Below are 15,945 nucleotides of genomic sequence, written 5' to 3'. Positions count from 1 at the left end.
AAAGGAAAGCTATAAAAAGGAGAGTGTGTTTTGGCTGTGAATCCTGGAAGACCTGTTCCCTGCCTTGCAGGGCTTTTTTCAACCTGGCTTGGGAGCCTGCCTGAGAACTTACCATTGGCAGAACTGGCAGCAACAGCAGCAGATACGTTCTATGCTTATGATAATATTTTATTCTCTTACTAATTGTGCTGTTTTAAATGGACATTTTATATTATACTTCCTTTTGTAATGTTTTCTTTTGAAATGTTTAAGATACTTTTAAAAAAAACTTTACTAGTTAAATGTGCATTCTGTAGTTGATATACAAATGACATGAGAAGACTTAATCTATTCATTTGGATCATTATTCCTATGATCTTCGTTTATAAAAGTTATATAAAAATAAAATATATTTTTATATTTTATTGTTTATAAAATAAAAAGTTACTATACACACACACATATAAACAGGGTGCATTAACTGTCAACAGGAACCACCAACACAGATTCAATCTTGTGGGCCTTTCCCATATTACTTGGCTGGGAATGAGGACAATGATCAGATGCAAATGATCCACATGATTAGCCCCTGCTCACTTGGCTCCAATACACAATACTTCAGCAACATATTGTCACAGAAATGGTCATCCATGTCCCTGAGGCAACGTGAGAAGGTGCTCTGACTGACATACTAATTTGGGAGTTAAGTAGAACAGTCATTATGCTCTCTTGCTAGCTGGTTGAACTGGAACAGATGTTAGTATTTGGTTTCTACAGCTAACTAGTTGCAAGGTATCTAAAATACAAGAAATATTTCAAACACACTTGTGGTTGATGTTCCTTATCACCCTTTAAAATTTCACTGGCATTAGTAAGGCTCATTCCATATGGGCTCTCAGGAAGTTTCAGAATGGAAGACACCAATTCAAACATTCTTACTCAAATCATGCCCAGGAGAGGGAGTGCAAGTGTCTTGTTCATATATAAATTCAACAACAATGTGAATAAACGTCATACGAACCATGCTCTTTGCTTCACAAAAGATCCAGGGCTGCTGCTAAGCAGATATATGAAATGTTTGAACTGATCTGATAATGCAATCCACAGACTCATGACAAATATTCTATATTCAAAATTATTTATTAATTTTGTACATTGTAAATCTCCACAATTCGTAGGTACCATAAAAAAGAGGCATCAATAAAAAGACAGAATACTAACATTCAGGAAAGGGGAGTGGCACACAAACGTCTTTAAGGGAAATTAAGAATATTTCCTTGTGGTTGTTGTTTTTAAAACTCTGCTCTATCCAAAAGGTGCAGGGCAGATCGTTATTTTCCATATTCTAAAAGTATTCCAAACACACACACACACGTATCAAAAGCAGTAACTCCTAAAACCAGTTAAGTTCAAAATACAGCTGTTACTTCCTCTATATGCTCCTGGATGTCTAATTTAACACAGGCCTCTAAACACCATCCCTTACAGGAAGGTGTTGTGACGCTGTTGGAATATATTCTTGTTTTAGGCTTTAGCTAGTTTCTGTAGGAAGAAGTGGCACAATTTTACAGCAGTGACATTTGTACATAGGAAGATACCCACTGTATTAAACTATTGGTCCCCTTAGTTCAGTATGAGATACAGTAGCAGCGGCTTTCTAAAGCTTCAGGCAGAGATAGCAGAGCAACAATTCTACACCAAATCCTTTTTTTCAAATTGGGGATGCCAGCAACTGAACCGTCTTCATGCAATGCATGTGCTCAAGCCATTTTACTTAAACCTCCATCATTTGGAATAGTTAAACCCCTAGCCCTACGCATGTGTGCCACCACCTCACATTTCAATGAATCTCATAACTTTTCAATGAAGTCAACTCCAACCCACGTGATCTTTAATCCCAGATTTTGAGGTGTAACAACTGTGCAGTTTTTGGCCTATGAGTGCAGGTTCTATACCAACAGTACATAAAACAGGAGGCTTCCAGGTGGTCTTGGGAGTGTGCTAGACACAGATGGGGTCATAGGAGCCAACTCCTAGGGGCTGAGATCCCTTCACCCCCCTCAATAAAATATTTGAGGGGGTACCCCCCAAAAGGTGATCGGTATTGCCATTCAAATGGTGTGCATGTGCCGCGTCTTGTGATTGATTATGCAGGGAGAGGATTAACTGCCCCCCCCCAAATATTTTATTCAAGTTGGCACCCCTGACTGGGTTAATGTACAATCCAAGCACGCTGGGTGTACACACTTCCAGGTATGTGTGCATGGGAATCTTACTTTTAAAAAGACAAACAAGTGTTCTTTTTTTTTACATATAGAAGTCCATTTGGGATACAAAACTACGAACATATCCTGATGTGACGTTCCCTTTCCACATAAATTTAAGGTGTCCCTGGTCAAAGGACAATTGTGTGGCTCCCCCCCCCCCACACACACACATTTCTCAAGGTGCATTTATGTATTCATTTATCACAACAACATCTTGTGATAATTTCTTCATGGCTTATCTAGAAATGTAACTCTTTTTCCTGGATGAAGACTCAACTTCAGTACTATACTGGCCGTACCAAGAAAAGAGCTGGAAGATAGGAAGCATGCACAATGGCGAACCAAGGCAGGCCTGATTCTGTCTATGCCATAACAAGGTCCACGGGCAACCCCACTGCTGAGAAGGACTGTCACAAAGCCCCACTGCCCAGGCTACTTTGGGTACCCATATTCCAAACCACAACATGCAACATCCTTAGCGAGATAAGCTACTCTACATTCCCAGCGGAACTATTCACATTGTTGACCTCAATGTCAACAGCCGCCAGACAGATGGCCACACATCCAATCTGTGCTTGTGGAGCTCTCCCAAGAGTTGATCATCACTCCCAGCTCTGACAGCATTGGAAGGTGGGTGGGAAGAGGCACTTCCCTGGGCCCTGCCTAACAAACCATTGATACTCTCAAAGCTGACAGTGGTGATCATCTACTAACACACACAGCACAAAAAGACAGGGACTAGCTGCTGGGACCTCTCTCTCCCCCCCCCCCCCCGCAAACTACCCTCCCCCCGCAAAAAAACCCAGTCTTTTGTACTCATGATAGGATAGTTCTGTACAAGTAAACCTGTTTCCTCTTACAGATGGCTGTTCTATTTAATGTGTGATCATGCCTTGCTAAGGGGTAGGACCAAGTAAGATCCTGGTGGCTTAATTTTTAAATCTACACACTACCAGAAGCAACACTGAAGCAAACCAGCTTTCAGTGACTGGAAGTGTGCATTTGTGCATTGCAGCCCTAATATTCATTGCAGGAGGTGGAGGAATTCTACAGAAATCATAATGGTGCATAGTGTGGTTTGTGAAATGTTGAATCTAGTGTCCAATACTTACAGTGATTGTGTATGTCTAGGATATTTCAAAGGTACAGAAGTGACACTGGTGTTTCTTTAGGCTTTGAGTGGAACTCACTATCGCATAGGTAATTCATAATGTCCCCCCCCCAAAAAAAACCCCACTGAACTAATACATAATATTTAAGAATAATCAGTTAGAAACATAAAAGTTGTTGGTCAGGATCCAAAGAGCTACGGCAGGTGTGATTTTGTTTTACTTTGAAGAAAGAACTTGCCACACTCTATGGCTTTTGAAAGTCCCTTTTTTGGTAATACAGACGACTTCTTTTCAAGAAACACGCTCCCTTCCGCATATGAAACTAGTAGTATAGTTCTTTGCATCCAGGCCATGGAGTTTACTTTGTGATGTTTCTTCCTCGTATACAACACAACCACTTTTTCAAATCAAAGAACAAAGGAGCTTTATCGGGAAGATTATGTAAAAAGTTGACACTTGGTCATTTATATCACAACATATGATATAAATTATGTAACACTGATAATATTGTTGTATAATATCTGCCTTGTACATTTCTTTTTCATTTGTACCAATCACTAGCTGTTCCATATACTGTTACACTAACGTACATATGCACTGCAAAGTTAATACTCTCTCTCCAGCCCAAAATGGAAGAAATCACTGTGTGCCAGCCTTGTATTTAAGCACTAGCCTAGTAGCCATAGGTGACAAGGAATTCTGTGTGGTTGAGTGCATGGAAATCTATGCTAACAAGCGAGTGGACTACTCTGTGCCCAGCAAGATGGCACAACACAGAAATGCAATGGGCTGCTGGAGGAGGGACAGAGTTCATTGCCCCTCTTTTGTTAGCCTCTAGCAGGCTAGTTAAACACTTTGTAAGCTTATTTACAAGGCTGGTTAAAACAGTATTCTATGTTGAAGGCAGAGTGATAGCCTTTTTTCCAAGGAAGACAACACTTTTTAAAAACTGGTACTCTTTTTCTTCGTGGTTATTTTGAATCAAACTGGTTAGATTGACTGTAGCAGGCAAAAAATAGATCTAGCTATAGTGTTAGACCTTTGTCCTTGCAGACCATTCCATACATTCTTTGTGGCCCTGTTCCATGAGTTCCTTGAACCACTCCATTCACTGAAAACTAGCACATCCCTGCACCAGAGACAGGTGGAGGACAGCATGACCAGCTTAGACCTGGCTTTAGCTGCAGTGGCCTAAGGCACCATTTACATTATTTCAGCTAAAACCAGTTTATAGGGTAGGAACTGTCCAAGTTCACTGAATCTGAAACAAGGGGGAATCTTTTCACAAAAGTAAACATATTGTGTGTTGTTGTTTTTTTTAAAAAGGAATAGAAAAAAACCATGTGGAATAAGGTCACCCCAAATCCAGGTAATTCAGTTTAACTGAGGATCCTTCTTGTGACACTGAAATCCTTGCAACTAATCCCAGATTATACCAGGATTAAAACTGATTTGAAGACTATGTTTTATGCAAATTATATACAAGATTATGACCATTGCCTATACAGTTACTTTTCCTTAAATCAAAATTAATTTTTTTTCAGTGAAGATCCAACTCAAGTCTAAATAATCAATACCACATATATAAATCAAGTGCAACTAAAAATAGATGCATTACATAAATCTTCCACATCTTGTAAGGCATTACAGTATCTTTCATACATACCTAAATGAAATCTGACATCTTATTATAAAATCAACTGGACTTTAAAAATAAAAATACAAAGCTAATCTCAGACCTAGCTCATAAAACTGATCATGAATACAAAGCCATGGTTTGCTGTTTGGAAGGCTTCTGGTAACTACTTTTATAAATACCACCTTAAATAAAGCCCGTTCAAAGAGCCAACAAGCCAAATATATAGCCTTCTATACTAGATACTTGTGAACACTGGTGCACTAACGTTTTCAATATACCACATTTATCTGACATATGGACGAAACCCTGACTTTAGTTTATGTCAGTGGCAAATACCCCACCAACACCTATTTATTCTTTTTACCTCCAGATATTTAACAAAAACCATTAACTATTTAACAAGCAGGAATGCATTTATTCCACAGATATGCTGCAATTCAAAGGGTTCTGTATTATTTAGGTGAAGCGGAGCTCTCTTAACAGCCACCACTGCTATTTACCAACAAACATGTTTCTCCAAAAGTAGAAAGCAAAGACCCATTCTTTGGGTGGGGTGGGGGGGAATAAAATAAAGAGACATGCTAGTATGCACAAAGAGTTTGGATTGCAATCACGGACTTATTTAAAAGAAATGTTAGTAACTTTATTATAGAAGACATGGTCTTTTTTTTTAGAGGTGTCAAATGGTTATAACCCAAAAACTGCACATAAGATTGCAAATTCCCATTGAAAAATGAAAGACACAGGGTTGATCTTTTTGGAGTGTTACCTAGAAGCTGAGTTACTGATGGGCTCAATCCTTTAAGGTCAGGCCAACATAATGATTTCTCAGCCGTGTTTACTTATACACTTGAATGACAGTGTAAAAACACGCAAATAAAAGTTGGGAAAATAAAATAAAATGCCAACGAACCCAATCCCCTGTAAAATCACAAAAAAATGCTTAGCATCTACAGAAAGATAGACACATTTATCAGTGGACTAACCACTACTGTGCTATTTCTCATGAACAGATCGCGTGGCTTCGTTCTGCACTTCATGCACTGGGATCGGAAATGTCCATGTTTGTTCCAAAGAGAGCAACTAGCTGTTCTTCATAGTTCGCAATGTTCCTTTTCATTATTTCCATACAAGGTCCCAAAAGCCTTTCAAATGCCTGTACATCCATAACTAAAAATTTGGGGGGAAAGAAAGAGAATGAAGAAGTCCCAACATTCACTTTGCCAAATCTAGACGATAATAGGAAGATTATTTAAAATGCACACATTTAAAATCAGTACAACTGGAAAGAGCATGGCGAGATTAAAATAGCCACGTCCTTGCATGCACCAACTGTGCTTTTCCCACTGCAGTCTCTGTGGTCCTCAAAAAAGCCTTCAACCAAAAGCCAGGAGACCTCCTACAGCAGCTTCTGAAGTAGTGCATTAGGTATTGCAACTGAGAAATCCCTGTCCATCTTCAAAAGTATTTCTATTTTGTTTGTCAGTCACTTTTGAGTCACTTTTTTCATAAGTAAAACTACATCATCATCATTTTAAAAATCTGTTTTAGGTGCAGATATTTGGATCCAACTTTGTATTCCAAAACTTTCAGGATGAAGAGTAACAGATACAGGTGATGGTGTTTACACTGCTTTCACTAACACAAAGGTGGGCAATCTCATTTTATCTGGCTTTGCCCAACACCAGCATCATGCGGTCCTGACAAATCACCCGCCCCCCCCAAAGGAATGCGGTCCTCAACAACAACAACCAAAGTTGTCCACTCCTGCTCTAATGTGTCAATCTGTCTAATCTGGTTTTAAAGAAGAAGAAGAAGAAGAAGAAGAAGAAGAAGAAGAAATATGTATTCAATTATTCAAATCATTTTAGCTCTGAATCCACTGTTAGAGAAATATGTCACCCCTCGAAGCTTGCAGTGAGTCCAAATATTAATTTGTCAAGGAAGTAAAATATTCTTAAGGTTTCTGAGGACCACAGAGTACAGTTTCCATACATGAATACAACTTTCAAACAACATGTTGAAAGGTGTTAAAATACTTCTGTGTTCATAATATTGTAAATAAAGGGATTCTTCTAATATCACCAGGTATCATAGCAATAGGCACAGGTTAAGTTCTAATATGTTGATTGAACTTAATGCAGCTAATGAAATTTGGCTTTATGGTATAAGAAAATACGTATTACAGAGTATGCACACTCGCCAAGAGAAACTGCAGTATTCTCTTTGCTGCATAAAATAAAGCAAATACAAAAATAAAATAACTTTGCATTACCTAAACACTTGACTGTACCGAGTGCGAATGCTGAGGCAGCTCGAGGTTTGTTAGTTACAAGAGCAAGTTCCCCAAAATACTGTCCTCTAGTGTACCGGGCAATCTCCACCGCTTCATTTTCATCTACCTCCTGCTTACCCTAAAAGGTATAGAAGCAAAAGGTACAGAAGTCAGACATTCATTAAACAATGGGTTACAGCTCATATAATATTCAATACATTGTGATAAATGAAATATGCCATTAAAGTTGCACAAATGTTCTTTTTACCATGTAAAGAAGCAGAAAAAAATTCAAGTTTTTTCAGTTACATTAATACAATATGTACCTTTCTTTTCATTGTGATTTTCACTTCTCCAGATTCAACAATAAAGAAACAGTCAGCCATGTCTCCCTGTATTTTTTTTTAAAAAAGAAACACCATAAGAAAAACATGAATGTAGTTATTTAGTAGTTCTGTTGCTTTAAAAAAAGAAAAAGCATACGAACAATGTAAAACCAAAAACGTTTATCAGTGTGACAGTGTGAAATTATCCTTTCCTTTTCTCATAAACAATTGAGCAGCTTCCACATCCTTATAATCAAAACAAGCCTAATTAATGCTGGGTCTGTTCCCATGCGATTTGAATGCATAATGTGTAATTCAGCTGTTATTTCCTTCAGTCAATCCTCAAATATCAATTTGGGGTAAAGGAGGAAGCAGAGGCAGAACAGCCAGGTCCTGGAAGGGTGGGGCAGCGGATACAGCAGCTTGCCAGAGTTTCATCTGCCTGCAACTAATCCGGAAGAGTCCTCTTCACAGTGTTCTCTCTGAGAATTGGTGGAAATAAACCATGCACAAACAATGAGATTCTCCCAGGTGAAACAAAAAATTAAACAGGCGCCGAATGGGGAAGAAAGCAGTGCCTTCTCTACGTGTTCCTTTGCTAACTATTCTCAAGGACTACGCCAAGAAAAATGGCAAGTTTACTTTGTCCATCCTGCTCAGAACAACAGAGAGACTACTTTTCCAAGGGCAACAGTGATCATGACACAGAGGAGCTGTTGCAGCTAGCTAACAGTTAGAACAAACCACAGTTCCTTGAGTCCATGGTTCATACTTCAAAAGGAGCTCGTGTGGCGCTGTGGTCTAAAACCACTGAGCCTCTTGGGCTTGCCGATCAGAAGGTCGGCGGTTCGAATCCCCACAATGGAGTGAGCTCCTATTGCTCTGTCCCAGCTCCTGCCAACCTAGCATTTTGAAAGCACTCCAGTGCGAGTAGATAAATAGGTACTGCTGTGGCAGGAAGGTAAACAGTATTTCTGTGCGCTCTGGTTTCCGTCACGGTGTTCCGTTGCGCCAGAAGCGGTTTAGTCATGCTGGCCACATGACCTGGAGAGCTGTCTGTGGACAAATACTGGCTCCCTCGGCCTGAAAGCGAGATGAGCGCCGCACCCCATAGTTGCCTTTGACTGGACATAACCGTCCAGGGGTCCTTTACCTTTACCTTACCTACTTCAAAAGAAAGCTAATTAGAGTTTGCCTCTGAATAATACTTGCTGATTACAGTGGTACCTCGGGCTACAAACACCTCAGGTTACAAACACTTTGGGTTACAAACTCCACTAACTTGGAATTAGTACCTCGGGTTAAGAACTTTGCCCAAGGATGAGAACAGAAATTGCCCGGCAGTGGCAGCGCAGCAGCAGCGGGAGGCCCTATTAGCTAAAGTGGTACCTCAGGTTAAGAATGGGTTTAGGTTAAGAATGGACCTTCAGAACTAATTACCGTATTTTTTGCACCACAACACTCGCTTTTTTCCTCCTAGAAAGAAAGGGGAAATGTCTGTGCGTGTTATGGAGGAAATGCCTACGGGTGGCATGCCTATGGATTTTCCTCCTTTAAAAACTACGTGCGTGTTATGGTCGGGTGCGTGTTATAGAGCGAAAAATACGGTAAGTTTGTAACCAGAGGTACCACTGTACTTTTGTGCTCACACCCTGCTTGGGGGCTTTCCATAGCAATCTGGCAGGTCGCAGTGGAAGAAGATGGAATGCTGAACCAATAGCGCTCTTCTTATTTTCTTAGGCCCGTGGTTTAGGCAGGTTCATTCCCCGTAATGCTAAATCCTGGCTTAGCATTGTATCTGAACTTGGCCAGTACGGTATAGAGATATAATAAAGCAAAATGTTTTTCAAAAATAAATAAATCACTCTGCTGAACTGCTTTTTGTGGCATAATTCACCCAAAGAGAAGAAGAGCCTGCTAAAAGCCTGCGCATGAAGTCAAATGAAACAGGAAATGGATGGGGCAGTGGTCACCAACCTTTGGGGGCCCATTTGGAATTTTTAGGAGTGTGTCATTGGCATCACCCACTCTGGTTGCTTCTCTCTCCCTTCCGTGGGTCACCCTCCCCAAACAAAGAGAGAAATGCACACATGCAAGCATGCATAAACATTCTTTGCTTTTCCACAGGGTCAGGGACGGGAAGGGACCTTATCAAATAGTCCAGTAGGTTAGAAAGTCCGTGGAGAAGCAAAGTAGGTCTATGTAAGCTGATGCTGAGGTAATTACACTGCTGCTTTGTACAGGCAATGTCACCTGGAGGGAAATAATTTAAAAGGCTATCATGTATGTTTCAAAAATAAAACAAAAGCAGCTAAACCAAAGGTGGTTTATCACATGGCTTCATACAATAAGATAAAGAGACACCTTTGACTGCATAATTTATGTACTTGTTTAATTATTGGTATTCAAATTATCTTTTGAATTCATTTCCCAGAACTCTGGTGTTCATTGTAATTGCCTTTTAGATTACACCGCTATTTCTTGTATGTCAGATAATTCAGTACTTCAACGTTTGAGGCTGTCCAATATGCTTTTATGTGTGATCTGCTTGCAGATAAAGTCATTATACTTACTGAATAACTAGCCAAACAGAACACAAAGGCATACCTGAGCAATGATTTGTTCTCCGTCTTTGTATATTTTGGTGCCGATCACATCCACCACTTTCAACCGTTCCGAAAGCTTTAACCAAAAAAAGGAAGACAAATTTTGCTAACGTATACATGCATAACCTCCAGCACTGCACAGGTAAGTATGGAGATGTGTGTGCTTCTCTTTTCCACTGCCTGAGGATACCTCACGAGGATCTCATGTCAATGATGGACGTTATGTTTCGATAGCAGCTTAGTTTCTGCACACAGTCACACACCTGTCTCTGCCCTCCAACCAGGCAAGCAAAAGATGTTATCAAAGTTCAATGACATATTCCAGCCAGGCAAGAACATTTGTGGCCTGGGAAGAGTTCAGAGGGCCAGATCAAATGGCCTGGGGAACGAACATTTGGCACCCAGGCTTGAAGTTTGCTACCCATGGCTTATAGACATGGAGAATTACGGCAATGGACTGAAACCTGAAGAAAAGCAACTGTGACTAACATGTACATATATATCCAACCAAAACATTTAAAGAGACACACCAAATGAAAAAAATAGGGATGGAGACTTGCAATGGACAAGATACCTGGAAACAGAATCCGTACATGATAAGTAATGATCACTGAAGTACAAAAACATACCACATAGTAAAACAGTTTTTCTTTATAGCAAATCTATTAAAAGCATGCACAGCTTTTGTTTCTAAAAAAATCCCCATTATTATTCCAGATGTTGAATTAATTACACCAAAATGTATTTGCAAAAAATAACTGTGTTAGAGTAAATGAAACAATACTAATAACATAACTTACTTCTAAAGACTTAAGGAAGGGCAACGACTCAATAAAATTTTCATACATTCTTCTCTTTTTGGCATTGTTTTTTACAATAATTCTTCGAAATGTGACTCTGTCCTTTAAAAAAAGAAAAGAAAACTGTATTAAAGTTCAAAGTTAAAATGAGAGGTTAAAAATGATAATTTGTACAATTATTTAAACACAGCAGCTAAGCAAACATTTGTGTATACTTAAGTTGATTTCGGACCACACACACACACACACACACACACACACACACATTTTAAAAAACCTACTGATAGGACAAGTCCAAAGGAATTAAACTTACCAAACCCCACACAGCACCAGGAGAGGTAGCAATGATTGTAGCCGCTCTGGGTGTATTGTACATTAAAGCCAGCTCGCCAAAGCTCCCACGGTTGTCATACGTGCCAACACACCTTCCAACACCTTCACATTTCACATAGATATCGTACGTCCCTCTGTAAGATATACATAAAGTGAACACAGATTGCGTGTGCAATGCTGGAAAGATTAAAAGTAAAAGAAATGCTGATATTGCTTACATAAAAAATGCATTCTTCATTATCAGAATTAAGGGGTGGGGTCCCAAAATTTAACACTTACCTCTGCAGCATTCATTCCCCCCCCCCCACTGTACAATGCAGAACAACAGCAGAGATGATGAAACCCATGAGATCCACGGTGTTACCAGTAGAGCAAGGATTTGAATCCAGTCTCCTAGTTCTATCTTTCTGTTATTTACTAAAGCACACAGGCTTAAACTGCCTCTTAATCTCAACCAAGCTCACACCAACAAAAAGTAAACTTCTAATGGGCATATAAAGCATAAATTCAACCCTACCACCCAGATACTTTTCTTATTTTTTTAGGTGGAGCATAGTCTCATTTGGCAACAGGCCACTTTACATGTTTAACTACCTGGCCTTGCTATCGGATCTACATTCAGTAGGAACCCCAAGCCCATCCCGGCTCCATTACAAGAGTGTCTGTATGATACATATATGGATACAATCTATGGACATAATCACAATTGGCATGCTTAATTTATTGGATTGTGCACACTACATTGCTCATAGAGTATACTTTTTATTCATCTGATTTCTGCCATGCATGGCCATTTATAATACAAACAGCCAAGGCAAATCAGATGTCCTCAGCCAACACAGGTTGGCTGTGGTTGGGAAGTGCATTGTGAGAGGAGAACGAGTGGGTGTGATTTGCACAAAGGAGTGTGTTTTGTGTGCAGTGCTGGATTAAACCCTATGGAGGCTGTCAAAATCTGGGGGGAGGGGGTGTCCTCGTACACTCTCTCTAGTGGGATAATTAAGAAAGCTTGATTGAAATTTTCTTTCCAGATCAAATCAATATTATTTTGATCCGTTGTCGCAGGACCCCTAAAAGGCATGGGGTCCGTAGGCCGGTGCCTTCTCTGCCTGTTTGGTAACTCAGCACTGGTTGTGTGTGGTGGGGGGTTGTTTGCTGTATATTGGGTGCCAGTGAAGAAGATGCTGCAACTATTGCTCTGGCAGGGGCAAAGGGAAATATGGCCAAATAAAGGGAGCAACCCACCATAGGCAGTGCAGGTATGGGTAAAGGTAAAGGGACCCCTGAGGAATAGGTCCAGTCATGACTGACTCTGGGGTTGCGGCGCTCATCTCATCTTTATCTCATCTCATCTCATCTTTATTGGCTGAGGGAGCCAGCATACAGCATGACTAAGCCACTTCTGGCAAACCAGAGCAGCGCATGGAAACACTGTTTACCTTCCCACTGGAGCAGTACCTATTTATCTACTTGTACTTTGACGTGCTTTCGAATTGCTAGGTTGGCAGGAGCACGGACTGAGCAACAGGAGCTCACCCCGTCACGGTGATTCAAACCGCTGACCTTCTGATCGGCAAGTCCTAGGCTCTGTGGTTTAACCCACAGCGACACCCGCATGCCTGTGGCAGGTATGGATACTTGCATAATATTCCGCTTATTAGATAATTAGGGGCATCACATTGACACCATAAAACACTTCTGCTAGTATGCTCCCAGGTGCCTTTTCCAGGTTTTGCTTTTAGCATTGAGACCAAAGAGACCACTTAACCCCGTAGGTTTCTGCCCAAGGCACCGCTGACAGTACTATATGCCCCAGAGCTGTGTTTAGTTTTCAACAGAAACCAGGCTTGTAGTGTTGCAGCTCCAGCACCCGGGAATCAATACCAGCTGAAATTAGGCAGGCCCCCTGTAGAAATGCCTTTATTGGTTTTAAGAGTTTGTAAGGAAGGTTTTGTTGCTTTTAGAAATACTTATCTCATTTTTATATTGTAGACCACTTAGATGGCTTAGTGCCGTGAAGCGGTTTATAAACTGGGAAAATAAAAAGTGTAAATAAAATATTGCAGATTTTCTCCAAATAATGTTGGGACTCTCAGGCCCTCCACACAACCGCACTGTACATAAAATAAAATAAAAACACTTACCGATCAATTACATAGAAGTTGTCACCATCATCACCTTGATCAATGACATGCTCCCCTCCTTCAGTCAACTTTTCAAACATGGCATCTAATACCTGAGACATCTGCTCCTGTTAATCAAGAATATTAATTCATTTATTGCATTTATTGCTCACTTTTCTTTCCAGGAGCTCAGAGCAGTTCCACGATCCCCATGTCTATCCAAGAAGCTAATTTAAAGGCTACTCTCAAATGCAATGACTTAAGACTTAAAAAAAGAAGGGGGGGGGGACATGACTCATTTTTGTGACCAGTTGTGACATGCATTTGCTTCCCTAAGCCCAGGTTGTTTTTTTAGTTTATTACACTGGCACTTAGGTCTGTTTTAGACATGATGCAGATGAGGAGACAACTCCCTCTCACTCATGCCTACCCTCTCTGAAGGAAATTTCTGCTTCTTTCCTCTTCCAGCGTCAGCTGTGATATAGCATTCTCTCTCCAACCAGATTCTGAAGCTGGCTTACCAAGGGTAAAAGTAAACCTGATCAGCACAGTGCAGACATAATAAGAATGCAGATGAACAGAGGCAAAAAGGAAACAGGGTGAGTACTCAGCCTGTTCCTGATCTTTTAACTATGATTAAGAAATTGGCAGTACAGTATATTATGTTTGCTTCAGGCTTCAGTCTTGGGCTCATGTGCACCTGAACAATTATTTTCCTTGACTTTCTAGATGTAAGATTGTGGTCCTGTCCACCTGAAAACGAAAAACAAACCGACCCCCAGGCCATTTATAGTATAGATAGGGGCCTCTCCAACACAATGCACTCGGAGTGTGCTTCTTCAATGATCGTATGTGACAAATCTCTCCAGGGTGAGAACTTCAGTACATAACACCTACATCACAGACAGACAGCAAAGCCCTGGGCTGCATGTGTGTCCTATCATGTCATATGTACAAGATAAGAAGATGCCGGCACAGTACACTTCCGGCAACATCCACTATGAGGGCTTTGTGCACACAAAAAGTATCCCCAAAGATGGATAATCATGATTTACTTAGACCATTTCTTTACTGCTCCATATGCTCTAAGCACTATACAGTCAAACCTCGGTTGTCGAATGTAATCCGTTCTGGAAGACTGTTCGGCTTCCGAAATGTTTGATGGCCGAGGCGTGGCTTCCGATTGGATGCAAGAGCTTCCTGCACTCAAGCAGAAGCCGCGTTGGACGTTCAGGTTCCAAAAAACGTTTGAAAACTGGAGCATTTACTTCCGGGTTTTAGGCGTTCGGGAGCTGAGGTTTGACTGTACAGCAAATGGAAACAACAACAGATTTTACAAAAACCCACAAAAAGTTTACTACCCCAACCTTCTCTCTCTTTCTCTCTCTCCTTCTGTTCTTCGCAAACTTACACTGTCTATAACATTAGTGTCTCACATCGAATATAACTGATCTGTAGAAAAGATTTTATTAATGGAAAACTGAGACACTGTATGCACTTTTCCAATTCAAGAAAATATTTAATAAAAAAACATTTTTTAAAAAAAATCCACAATAAAACCATTCACATGAATTACTAATAAATATACAAAGATAAATTTCCTGTTCTTCCAACACACTTCCCCCCTCAATACCTCTCAGCCTCATGGCTCTCACCTAGATCTACTAACTGACCCAGGCTCACACCCAAGACCCAAACAAACTTGTGGATCGCCTACAAAATCTCGCAACGAAGATAATTCCTAAAACCTGCTCATATCACCCAAGTCTCTCATTCTAGGCTTGTTTTATGGGCAGGCACCAAGGTTCTGGTACTGTATGACCCATAACTAAAAGGCATTCAAGACAAAATACGTAATAAATCTGTCTCTCTTAATAACCACATACTGTATTTAACTATTCAGTAGAACTGTTTAGAATTTGAAATTGAGAAAGCAAAAAGAGCAAGGTTGAGTTAGCTAGCTAATCCAGCTATCTCAACATTCTGGCATACCAGGCAGGGCATTTCGTGTGTGTGTGTGTGTGTGTGTGTGTGTGTGTGTGTATTGAAAATAGTACTTCTGGCTAACCAGCATAACATGAAGGGATGGGGAGCCTGTTGTACTTTTCATTTGTTTATATTATGTTTATTCTTGTGTGCTTACTAGCTAGCCTGGCTCCTTGCCAATGACCTGCTCTCAACGTTTTCATTGGGTTTCGACACTACTTGCCTCATGCTAGGGGCCATCCCAATTGTAAACATTGACAGCTGGAATTAAATGGCCCCCAGGGGGAGACCCCAAGACCCCATAAAAGCAGAACTGGAAGGAGAGATGTCACTGAGTGCAGCGATGGGAAAGGTTATGCTTGGCAGATTTTCACCTTCTATGTGGCCCTTAAAAATACAGGAGCTTTCTCAAGATGTGGACCTTGCCATCTTATGCTCCCCCATTGGCTTTCTGACCCCCATTTTCTAAACTCTCTGGTCTTTCCACTCCCCTTCTGCC

At 40.5% G+C, this 15,945-nt stretch overlaps 1 protein-coding gene across 2 annotated transcripts in view; it reads right to left on the bottom strand.

The window, feature by feature from the left end:
- Positions 1 to 1,100: 1,100 nt before the first annotated feature.
- The window catches only part of PRKAR2B (protein kinase cAMP-dependent type II regulatory subunit beta), a 61,352-nt gene continuing 46,507 nt past the window's right edge, over positions 1,101 to 15,945 (bottom strand). Inside the window, exons 5-12 of one of the 2 annotated variants that reach the window (XR_014516612.1) lie at positions 13,482 to 13,588; positions 11,318 to 11,471; positions 11,005 to 11,106; positions 10,206 to 10,280; positions 7,599 to 7,664; positions 7,273 to 7,411; positions 1,678 to 6,167; positions 1,101 to 1,580 (exon numbers count right to left, since the gene is read on the bottom strand). Coding sequence is in view for 1 of the 2 variants with exons in the window: in XM_083463707.1 (XP_083319833.1) it covers positions 6,034 to 6,167; positions 7,273 to 7,411; positions 7,599 to 7,664; positions 10,206 to 10,280; positions 11,005 to 11,106; positions 11,318 to 11,471; positions 13,482 to 13,588 (777 nt within the window). In the remaining variant the exon portion in view is untranslated. Of the gene's footprint in view, positions 6,168 to 7,272; positions 7,412 to 7,598; positions 7,665 to 10,205; positions 10,281 to 11,004; positions 11,107 to 11,317; positions 11,472 to 13,481; positions 13,589 to 15,945 lie in introns of both variants that reach the window. The other variant, XM_083463707.1, reaches the window with a different exon arrangement.

Source organism: Podarcis liolepis (genome assembly GCF_965112155.1).
Source record: "Podarcis liolepis genome assembly, chromosome: 10".
NCBI classification, from domain to species: domain Eukaryota; kingdom Metazoa; phylum Chordata; class Lepidosauria; order Squamata; family Lacertidae; genus Podarcis; species Podarcis liolepis.
Note: the sequence above shows the minus strand (reverse complement) of the source record. Positions and strands in the feature narration are given on the sequence as shown.